The 12,708-nt window shown below is 35.6% G+C and overlaps 1 protein-coding gene across 1 annotated transcript in view; it reads right to left on the bottom strand.

The window, feature by feature from the left end:
- Window positions 1-6,052: 6,052 nt before the first annotated feature.
- Window positions 6,053-12,708, bottom strand: part of PI15 (peptidase inhibitor 15) — a 29,419-nt gene continuing 22,763 nt past the window's right edge. The window contains exon 6 of the mRNA XM_003999904.5: window positions 6,053-10,394. Coding sequence (XP_003999953.1) covers window positions 10,259-10,394 — 136 coding nt within the window. The 3' untranslated portion in view covers window positions 6,053-10,258. The remainder of the gene's footprint in view (window positions 10,395-12,708) is intronic.

Here is a 12,708-nt window from a genome sequence, read left to right as displayed (position 1 = left end):
GTTGGTTTAAAAATGTTTGCTAATCATAAAGCTTCGCTGTCACCAGCTAATATATCAAGGCAAATGTTCATTATTAATGAATATTTAATAGCATCATCACCATTCCAAGTAGGTTTGGAAAATTTTAATTCTTTGGCCAGTCTGCCATGTGTGATTGGATCATCAATATTTTTACATCATTGTGCAGTTGACAGAAAGCCTATTATCATAAGCGTGGTAGTTACAACAGTTGAACTTCCTTAGGGTTAACTTGGGCTTTCATTAGTAAATTATTCTGAATATTGGTTCTGCAGGAATTTTCCAAGAACATTTATTAATGTTCAGTAAAAGTTAGATCTCAAAATTAGATAATTCTCTACCTGACTCACGAAAATACACTGAAAGGCCCTGAGAGCAAATAGCCAGATAAGGAGCATGGCAATGCTGCCTTGGACAGCTCCTTATTCCTTCAGGTCACCCCACTTTCCTCAGAAGACATGCAATCCTTATATGTGTGGACCTGGGTAGGGGGATGCTGTCTACCCCATTAGCCTGTAGAAAATCTTAACAATATTTTTTTTTCCTAGGTAAAATTAAATACAAATAGAAGTTCTTGATAGAAGTTCTTGTGTTTTTTAAGTACTTTTCTAAATGGTTCTTCTTGTGCACACTCTGGGAGCACAAACCCCACACTGGACACCATTAATCTATGTGAGAAACTATGGCGACTTGGTCAATGAAAGTTGAGCTGATGCCAAGCATTACGTCTAGTGGTGAATGGTGTCAGAGACAACAATCTGTGCAGCAAATGGCACTTATTGTTATTGGATTGCCATATAGCATCTAGGGCTTTTTACCATTCAAAACTAAAAATATATTAATTTTCAAAAAGAAGATGCCTTGAGTTAATAATTCATATTTAATATTTCAAATTCTTATTTAACATTTTAGTGTTTCTTAACTTTTTGGAAAGTATACTTCTTTTCTCTTACATTGAAAAACTGAAAAAAAAGTACCCTAATTCCTTATTTGCATTTTTCTCCCTCAGTTTCCCACTAATAGTACTATGGATGGACTACTGAATAAAGTTAAGTGCTTCTTTGCAGCTGTCTTTACAATATATTCTGCTAAAGATATACACTCATTGTGGGGTTCCTGGGTTGCTTAGTCTGTTAAGCGTCCAACTTTGGCTCAGGTCATGATCTCATGATTCGTGAGTTTGAGCCCCACGTTGGGGCTCTGTGCTGACAGCTCAGAGCCTGGAGCCTAGTTCAGATTCTGTGTCTCCCTCTCTCTTTGCCCCTCCCCCCTTCCTCCCCCCCCCCCCGCTGTCTGTCTGTCTGTCTGTCTCTCTCTCTCTCTCAAAAATGAATAAATATTAAAAAAATTAAAAAAAGATACATGCTTATTGTGTTTCAAAGTTATTTGATATGTTTTTGTCCTCTCTGTCCTGTTCCCTTCTTATTCCCATAGGTAATCATTTTTATTCTTCTTAATTTATAATTCTACCTCCATTTTTGCAAATAAGAACAAATGTATATTATAACCGCATGTGTATTTAAGTGTATTGTTTCTGCTAATTTTTCTTACAAGGGCAACATTCTAGTTTTATAATTGTGTACCATGCCTTTTCATTTAGTATCATATACTGGAAGACAACCCTCTACCAGTATACAGAGATTTTTCTCGTTCTGTTTTTTATTTGCATAGTATTCCCTTATGTGGACGTACTATTCAGCCATGTAACTTTCCAAATATGTGGATGGGAAACTGGAGGCTTAAAAGATGACAGAGTGAAGTAAACAGTCAGGACCAGCAGGAGAAAGAGAAGCAATTGACAGAAAGCCACAAGACTCCTGGGGAGACCCTCTGAAAAGGCTTAGGTTAGTGAGGCTTTCTTGTCTTGGGTGAATTATAGTAAATTGGTTGTAGTACCAATGCCAATGTATGTGTGTTAGGGGGTAGGAGGCTTCCCATACATCACCAGTCAATTCTCAGGCACCGGCAGGGTATCCAGGAATTCAACTCAATTCTGACACTGTCTAGCAGGAGGTAGCATCGGATCCCACAGGTGAAGGTTCAGTCCTACAAGATTGCCACCCCCCCCCCCACTTCAGATGCCAGCTGGGAGCCCTATGCTTCCAACCCACCCAGCTATAGACTGGGATTCCCATGACTCCCTCCTTGTAGTTCAGATGCCAGTGCAAGTCCAGGTTATTACCTGCACTTCTAAGCAACTGGCTATAAAAAAGAGGTTCCCACCACTTCCTCCTTGTGCTCAATTAATTTGCTAGAGCAGTTCATAGAACTCAGAGAAATTTACTTACTAGGTTACCAGTTTATTATAAAAGTATGATAAGAGAAGATAGGACTCAGTAGGCAGAGAAGGAAAGATTAGGGACTGAGGTCCCTGGGTGGGGAAAAATGTCAATTTTGGAACAATGCTGGGAGTGTCTGACCACAGCAAACCCCCGCAGGCATAAGGTTTCTCTTAAGAATGTAACAGATCCTACCTATTCCCCCTCAGGTTTCCCCTCAGGAATTTTACAAAAGACCTAAGTCTGGCCGTAGACCACCCCTCATACAATGGAAATAAGCCAATCAGGAACGGACAACCCGGGGCCTAGAGCTGTCAAGCCAATAAGGGTAGAACCTCAGAAGGAACACGGAGGAAGGGATGGGGGAGGGCTGACCAGAGCCTTATAAAACTGTGACCCTTGCTTATAGTCCTCAGGCATTCATTTTCCAATGTCCCCTCTCTGTGGAGAGAGCTTTCCTACCATTCTTCCTTTCTAATTTTATACTCTAATAAATTTTTTCCTGCTGCTCATTTTGTATCCACCTCTTCATTCTTCTGAAGCTGCGAGACAATGAACCTCAGGTATTGTGGTAAAAAATCCTGCAACAAAAGGATATAAGTCAGGAACAGACAGATGGATGAGATGCATAGGGCAAGGAATATGGAAAGGGCAAGAACTTCCATTCTTCCATTCCCTCTCTTGGTGTGCCACTCTCCTAGCACCTCCACGTGTTCACCAACCTGAAAGTTTCTCAGAATCCTGGTGTTTTTGTTTTTTGTTTTTTGTCTTTTTGTTTGTTTTTCTGGAGGCTACAACAGATAGGCATGGTTAATTACATCATTGGCCATTGGCTGTTGATTCAACTTACAGTCCCCCTCTCCACAAAGGTCAAAGAGTGGGACCAAAGTTTCCCACCCTCTAATCACACGGTTGGCTCCATTCACAACCAGTGCCCATTCTTAAGTGTTTTCCAAATGTAACTTCATTAACATAACAAAACACACCTTTGTCACTCTCCTTCAACAGTTAGGAAATTCCAAGGATTTGGCAGATGTGAGCCAAAAACCAGAGGAAGACCAAATATGTATTTCTTATAATAAATCACAATATCACACATGGTAAGGAGAAATTTAAAGTCTTAGATTCAAACCCTTCTCAGTGGACTGGCCTATTGGATCTACATCTCACCAGAGTGAAAGGAATCACCCTTCTACAAGGCAGAGCCACCCTGGGAATCACTATCCTTGGGCCAGCTAGTGGCCTGAGGTGTGCCCTTCTGGAACATCTATGGTTTCTCTTCAGGCCTTCTGTGTGGGGAGCATAAAAATATTTATGTTCAACTGCTGCAATTTCCCTCAGCCAGAACTTCTTGATATATTGTTCTTTTCTTCTCCCTCCATGGAAATGTCTTTTGTATTTTACTTCCAACTATTTTTTGGAAAAAAAGGAAAAGAAAGGAAGAAGGAAAGAACTAAGCAGGGAAAAGAAGAAAGGGGAAAAAAGGAAAATAGAAGATTTTTGGTGTATTTCAGTGATGCATTAAAGGTATAATCATTGTTGCTTTAGAAAAGTAGTTCCTAATACACCTTACCAAAATTATCATGCCATCTAGTTCTAGATTTATTTTAAAAACTCTGGAAAATAAAAGAATTAGATATACTTTTAAAACAAAATTATTAATTATAATATTTTATTGAAAGAATAAAAGTACAGCAGAGCTCACAAAGCTACAGTTGTTATGCTTTATAAGAACAGACGTTTACACAGGTTTTATGTATGCACACATTCATGACATTATATCACAACATCAGAGCACCTTTCACTGCCACAGTGTTAGGAAGTGAATAAAACATCCAAATTAATCTTTTAAACATTTAAAACGATATAGTATATTTTAGGATTATGTACATGTTTGAAGCATTTAGATGCTTTAAAAATGCATTATTTTCATATGTGCACCACAATTGTCTCCAATTCTCAAACTACTATGATACCAAAATTCTGTTTGTCAAGTAACAAAACACAAGATCCCACGATCTATATCCAAGCACCAGTTAAAGTCAGCATTTAATTCTTCATCAAACCAGAAACTTCTAACATGTGCAAAGTGAAGTGGGTATTTAAAAGAATCGTTGAAATAATTAGGTGCCTCAAATTTTTTCTTGCTTTAATTAACTGATTATATTAGAGAAAAATGGGTGGGGGGGAATTGGATATTTTAGATTCATTTTTTTTTCCCAACGTTTATTTATTTTTGGGACAGAGAGAGACAGAGCATGAACGGGGGAGGGGCAGAGAGAGAGGGAGACACAGAATCGGAAACAGGCTCCAGGCTCCGAGCCATCAGCCCAGAGCCTGACGCGGGGCTCGAACTCACAGACCGCGAGATCGTGACCTGGCTGAAGTCGGACGCTTAACCGACTGCGCCACCCAGGCGCCCCTAGATTCATGTTTTTCTATCTGATGGAATCCTAGGCCTCTCAGAAGAAACTTCCCAGGCACTGGGGAAGGCTTGGGTATAAGCAGGTTCATTTTATGTGTAGCATATGTTAGAGTTTTATATATAATTGAGATCATAAAAAGTATTCTCTTGCTTTAAAATAAGTTTGAAGGGGCGCCTGGGTGGCGCAGTCGGTTAAGCGTCCGACTTCAGCCAGGTCACGATCTCGCGGTCTGTGAGTTCGAGCCCCGCGTCAGGCTCTGGGCTGATGGCTCGGAGCCTGGAGCCTGTTTCCGATTCTGTGTCTCCCTCTCTCTCTGCCCCTCCCCCGTTCATGCTCTCTCTCTCTCTCTCTCTCTGTCCCAAAAATAAATAAAAAAGTTGAAAAAAAATTTTAAATAAGTTTGAAAATACTAACATGGAAAACTGCTTCAAAATATATCTCATTTGGTTGTACTAACATAGTTTAAGAAATATTTCCGTCAAAACAGATCATCACAATTATGTGATACACACATATAATGTCAATGACATACCTCAACCAGAAGTTTACCTAAGAATTTTGTCTTCATTAATTATATCAGGTGATAAACTTCTAAGCTTTTATGTATATTTGTTAGACTACAAGGACTTTGAAGGGAATAATACAATTTTATCATTAGCTAAATACTATGACCAAAGAACACTATCAAATTTTAGACCAACAAGTAAAAATGGAGAGATAATCTAATTATTTTAACACATCTCCCTTCAATCTTATGTACTATGCCAAATAAAAATAAACACTTCTGAAATGAGACACAATTATAATTTTGTTAATTTTAATTCTAATTGTATTTATGATGTAAACTAAATGAAAAATATACTTTAGCAATACTTAGTTAAAAAAAAAAACACTTCGATAAGCACCTCAGAACTAAAATATCATTAAAAAACATTATTTAGGAAAGTGAATGCCAAGATATATTCTCTCTTTTATCCTCTTAGAAAATTATGTCAATAAAGGCAAGAATTTTCAAATGCTGTCAGATTTAAGAAGTATCCAAGAATTCTAATACTGTGCAACTTCAAATTTTTTTGAACAAAACACTGGCTTTTTCTTGCAGGCCAAGCAGCCATCAAAAATTTATTTTCATAATCACCAGAGGGCGCCAGTGCCTACAGCATGGTTGATGTAGGTGTGATCTAACCTTCAGGTGGTATTTGGACTTGGATGTGGCCAAGCTAAAAAAGGCCTTAAAAAGAAAATTGATAACCTCTAAAGATATGTATTTAAATTCTATAAAATCTAAATAATGTTGGACTGTCAGACAAAAAAGAGTTCACTGGCCTATTTATGGGTAACAGGATTTTATTAATATATCTGAATCAGGAATTAAATGGATAATACTTTTAACAATGAATAAAAAGAGCATTACTGAAGCTATTAACACTAACAATTCATTTAGCACCATATATTTAGCACCAGAATCGATATTGCTAGTTCACACTTAATAAAAACTTTAAAAAGAAATCTCAAAATTGTAGTAAGGATATGGTGGTTTAACAGATTTTCAGCACCATTAATGAGTGAATTGTTAAACTTCCTAAGGTTTTGATTGACTTCTCATAAGTCAAAATTATATCATGACATAACTTTTAAAGTCATTTTGCATGGGTTTAAATATGCCTTTCCCCACACATATAATGACGATACAAAAAAAATATATATATATATATATAATCAAATATACTGTTAGACATTGATAGAAATCTAACTTTACTCTCCCTAAACACTTTGGTAGGTAAAGGCTTCCATTTATGTCTAGATTTGCATCCTATGATACTGAGGAACATAAGGAATGATGTTATACAAGGGGGAGAACATATACCACAGGCTGAGCATTACTTTCCTTCCTGGACACATTCAAATGATCTGTTTAGCTTCTATATTCATTTCATAAGCATTTCACAAAACACTTCAACTGGCCTAACTGTGTATTAGATTTGCTTAGGTGAATGTTATAAGTTGATTTAACACATGTGTTAATGAGAAAAATACATGTTGTTTCAATTCAAATAGTTGGAATAAATTGTAGTATTTGAACTTGCCTTAGTGTTTGGTCAGCTCTGTGCTGAAGTTGCACGGAGCTTCCAAAGGAACATTTCCACAAAGGTTTCAAGGGAACATTATGGCGCCACAGCCAAACGAAGCCAGTAGGGATCCCCTCAAGGACCACAGAAGTCCCAATGCTTAGGCTACTGAACAGAAACAAAAATGATAATAATAAAAACTGTTCCCACCACATTTGAAAAGCAGATTGAAAAGGTGATCTGTCCTCACCAGGGACATTAAGACTGTGCCTACACAAGTCCTCAAATACAATTCTATAAAGAAATCCATCAGAGTAACATCTAAAATTGTCATTTTCCAGTCTTCTGATGACATGAAAGCCAAAAAAAAAATCTATACTGTGACAGACATTTTTTACTCTTTTACTGAATAAAGGGTGATAAAAAATCTATACCATAGAGGATCAGAAGAATACGTAGAATATGTAGGATGTAGAATATGTAGGATGCGACTTCTTTTGAATGAAATCATTTGAAATGAAAACCTCAATATTGACTATTTAAAGCTGCTCTTAAGAAATATCTTCTACCCAGACTCTTTCTGCCCCTGGGAATTACAGCGAGAAATAGCTCTCTTAGCACCACGGTTGAATGCTGTGAAAAATATGACACATGGTGTTGACACCAGCAAATTTTCATTTGCTTTAGCCTGGAAAATGAAACATTTCACATGGCTACTTTATATTACTAACTTTAAAAAGTACAGATAGCATAACAAAAATACCCGTTATATTTTCAGCTGAGTAGTTAAATTATAAATAAATGTCTAGCTCTAGTTGTGATTTGGAAAGGACTGTGGTATGAGTTATACATGCAGAGACCCTAGTCTTCATCTGGTATGTTTGATGATTTATCTGGATTTTTGATGCATTCAGAGCTTTGTATTTAAGACATTTTTTTTGTTTTAATAAAACATGGAAAGGTGGGACTCCTCTACACTGTTGCAATTCTAGACTTTTTAGTTAATTCTAAAAATATATTTGTAGACACATTCATTAAACACTTACTGTATTATAGCCACTATATAAGAAACTGGGATGAACACAAAGAATCAGACAAAATTTCTGCCAGAGAGAAGCTCATAAGACTTAATTTTATCCCAAATAAGTTTCATAATGTTAATGATGCTTTTCATATTCATTAATTTCTATTAATATGGTAATTTTAGCCTCCTAGAAATCTCTGTGAAATGTGTAGCAAATATCATTATTCTTTTTCAGAACTGAGAAACCAAGCCACACAAGTAGTCCAGCAACAGAACTGGAACTAAGAACAGTCATCTTTGTTTAATAGTACTTTTGCTACTTCTGTAGAACTAATATAGGAAAATGAAGGATGGAAATACTTCCTAGATAAATCAAGTAAACATCCCACTAATTACTTTTTGCTCCAATTGCCCTTAGTTAGATAAAAGTTAGACTGGGGGCCGAGTCTTACAACTACTTCTGTTCTCCATTTTAGTCTCCAAACATATTTATGTTTAGTAAAGTCTATATATGTGCCCACAAAAGCAGAATATTATGATATGAAAACATTTGGTCACCACATTCAATTTGTAAAAGGAATCAGGCCAATTGTTTGTCATCATGTAAACCTAAACTCCAGATGGTGGATTTTCCCCTCATTGAATGGATTTAGTTAACTCATCTTTCAGTGCATCCACCCTAAGAAACTGCAAATGTGTAGAGAATTTTAAACAAGTAGCTTCCTTCTGTTATTTGCACTCTGGAACTAACGCTGTTTGCTTACTCTGTAACTCTATGGAAGCTTTACATAACTTGAATCTCTTTCTCTCCCTGTCTCTCTCACTCACTCACCCCCACCACACACATGAAATTAATATAAGTGTCTTGACCCAGATGTTGACTTTTTCTCTCTAAAGTGGTTTCCTGAATGAGGAAACACCGCATTTCCAAAATCTTATGAGTGAAATTTTCATAGTGACTTTGATTAGACTTCCACAATCAAACTTAATGGAGGACTGAAAATTATTCTTCTTCACAGACATAGAAATAAGATTTGGTAAGTAGTCCTTAGCGAACCATCTGAAGAGGGCTACTCTGCAAAGCCATAACTATGGTGTGCGTACAGGATCTTTAATGTGATGCTCAAAGGCTCATGGTGATTGGATTGATTCTCACCAAATAATGACATAAAGAGACAGAAGTGTCCTGGCATCTCTCCAGTTTTTGTTTTGTTTTTGTTTTTGTTTTTGTTTTTTTTTCTGGCATCCTTTACCCTCTGCTGACTGGCCTCAAGATATGCTACACTCTCAGGATAGGCCCTTCTGAAGCTCTCCGCCTATATTTTTTTGTGCAGTAACTGTATTTCTGTGACTTTTCATACCTTAATTCTCTTGGGCTTTCTCAGAATTTTTTTCGCGTTTTGTTTTCTGTCTTCCAAAGTCACAACTATTTAATACAGTAATCCCTGGGCAGTTAATTCTTGTCCTGCCTCTTTTAGTTCCAAGCATTGTAGCTACATTTTCATGCTAATCAGAAGCCTCACATATTATAGAGGGTGTCTTATCACCTATTCCCCCAACAGGTGAGCATGGTGGCATCTACTTCCTCAAACTTACATTAAAATCAATTTAAAAAAAACTGTAAATTTATAGCAAAATCATTAAACTGCATTATTTTCTGAATATTTTTGTGAGCTTCTTGAAGGCAGGAACTGTATCTCATTATCTTTGCATTTTCAGAACATAACGAGCAGAGTGCCTTGCACACAGTAAGCACTCGACACATGATTACTGATTCAATAAAAGTGATTAAACAAAAAGCATGATTTGACACTTACATAAGTTGAGCATATCCTTTGGTGAACCCAAATAAGACAAAATATACCTCCAGAATGAAATCTTGGGTGATCAATTAAATTATTATGTCCAGATATCACTATTATTTGCAATTTATCACTTTGTAGTAATTATAGAAATGGGTGCTGAAGATGTCCCACCACCTCATATATATTTCAGAATAGTGTTTTTAAAAATTTCCCTCAAGTTAACTACTGAATCACGTTATTGTCTGCGTTACATAATCTATTATATGTGTGTGCATGTATATAAATATACATGTGTATATATGTATCTATATACACGCACACATATAAGTCAAGTATATATTTTATTCCTTACAAATATAACATAATTCCTTTGGAAAGCAAGTTTTGGGATTGGATGCATCAACTATGTCAATACTATATCTACAATATTTTAATTTGGGCTTAGAGATCAAGAGATAGAAATGGATGTTTTGATTACTTCAAGATGAAGCAAACATACTAGACAAACACAAATTTATACAATGAATAATAAAAGGAAAACAAGATTATTATAAAATATGTATACTATGTGCAAAACTCAATATATATATATGCCTATTCCCAGAAACCATTCTATTTCCTGAAGGAAAAGATAAGCTTATTTAAACCAGTATAGGTAGTTTGATGTTACTCCTGGAAAACAAAGATTGTCAGTACAAGATCCTCCATAACTTGGAGGGCAAGCTGAACATGGTACCCCTACTTTATATGGTGCTTCTCCAATCCAATTGCCCCTAGAAAGAAGAAAAAAAAACATATAAGTGCTCTATTAATGCCCATTTAGAACAATTTGATTGTCCTTAAGCACATGACCACATGTATTGACATGTAATGATCTTTTTTGAGAAGTTTAATCAGTTTAGTAAGGCACTGAAAATTGTATCCATTTCTTATTTATACAGCAATGTATTATTCTCTAAATCTCACTTTTTAAATCTTTCTCTCTGCAAAAATTAATATTATCTTAATTTACAGACTAGAAGTAAAGCACTACAATGAATAGTGACATAATTAATGTCAAGCAAGGCTTGATGCTTATTCAGTCACCACATATGTCTCTGTCCTATAACTAACTGCCTTCTAGAGCACATTGGCAGGACATACTCCCATTTTTAAAACTCCCACTAATGTTAAGGATGATAATATATACATGTACTTAATATTTTCTGGGAGGCTTAGAAATGATGAGGTGAGCATGAAGTTGTCATAAGCACAAAAAATAGAGGTTCACAAGATTCGTTTCTAAAGTTGTAAAACATTTTAAGTTCTCAACATTTATAAAATGAGATACAGAAAACTCCATTCTCATGGTAAGAGATTAAGGGCTCAGAGAAGCAATTAAAGGTGATTTCAAAACCTTTTGTCATGTGTAAACTCATAGCTTTCGTTCTTAGTAATACAGTTTGTTTTCTGATAAGGCTAAACAGACTAAATTGTTTTGTGTTATCAGTATTTTTATCTGTATTGATAGCCATGATAATAGTAATACATTAAAGTCATCACTCATGGCAGTTAAAAATAGCCATAATGCCTTACTGTTCATTTATGAAGAAAATAATAGATTTATTTTCAGTAGCATGGTACCTAGAGTACTAAGAAATAGCAAGATAGCCAGCAATTTGAAGGAAATTGAATGGTCAGGAGAAAATTTGGTTGCCTGTCAATAGTAAAAATCAGGGTTGAAGATAAGACAACAGTAGGTAAGAGGCTAAAATATGAAACAGGTGGTTCTCATCTTCTTTAAGACCTAAAGAAGACCAAGCAGTGACCCTTAAAGTGTACCTACATAAACTATCTGCTGAAATCAGTCATTTACAAATTCAGGCTTTGATCTATAAAATATTTATAGAGGGAAATTTATCTATAAATATAAAAAACATGCTGACTAGCTATTCATATTACAGAATGTCATCAGATTCCAAGAGTGTCCACCTCTGTTTAGTTCTTTCTATACTCTGCCCTCTGGATAAGCTTCCTCGAGTATAATTTTGACAATGTCACATGCTTACCCAGAAACACTCAAGAAGCTCGTGCTCTTATGAGTGTAGCTCACCCTTCTATCCTAATCTCTCCTATTTTATATTCATAATCTTATTTCCCTCTGTATCTGTACCCAAAGCTATAAATGTATATGGACCAAGCATATGCTATTTTGATTTCATATCTTTCTCTTTATTATACATACCTTTTGGAAATTATATAGCACATATTTTTGGTAACATAAACTTAGAAATATAATTATATTGCATGTAAAAAGTATTACATATTACATTACAAACTTTTATATAAATCACAGATTTTTACCAAATAGAGGATAATTACATTCAATAGTAAATCAGTCAACTAATAAATGTATATTATTCATCCTTTTATTTTTTGTTTCCTATTCCATCTAATTAAATTCTCCCTCCCTGTCTCCTTCTCTCACTCCAACTCTCTCTCTCTCTCTCTCTCTCTCTTTCCCCCACCCCCCAAAAACAGGCATGAGATAACTTTATATTGGCATTGGAAAATTCACACTCAAATATTAGGAATTTACAACTTTATTCATTGCCTAGGTTTCAAAATAGTGGTTCTTATTTATAACAAATAAAGCATATTAACACAATATATTAATCTCTTGTACCCATAAAACAATCAGATATCTCATCAGTAATACTAGAAAATCCTAAAAACAGAACAGTCAAACAATTGAAACACAAATCTCTTTTACCATATGAGTACTACTTGGCCTATTTATGTCAGGAAGAAGGGTAAAGGATTAATAGGAAAACATAAAGTGTGAAACTGAAAATTTCCAGCAAATGCACAATTTTAATGCTTTTGGTAATGCAGACACATTTTACTTTCCAACCCTTATTATTCTAATAATTGTGAAGGGGGACCATGGGGAAAATCACTATTTTTCTAACTTTGCAAAAACACTGCAACTGGCATACTACCATATAAATGAGTAATGCAGTTATTTGTGAAACGTTTTCTCATTCCCTCCCCATATTGGCAAAGTCAGAGAAAATCTTTGTTTGGAACTTACTTTGGAAGACACCA

This window comes from Felis catus, chromosome F2 (assembly GCF_018350175.1).
Source record: "Felis catus isolate Fca126 chromosome F2, F.catus_Fca126_mat1.0, whole genome shotgun sequence".
NCBI classification, from domain to species: Eukaryota; Metazoa; Chordata; class Mammalia; order Carnivora; family Felidae; genus Felis; species Felis catus.
Note: the sequence above shows the minus strand (reverse complement) of the source record. Positions and strands in the feature narration are given on the sequence as shown.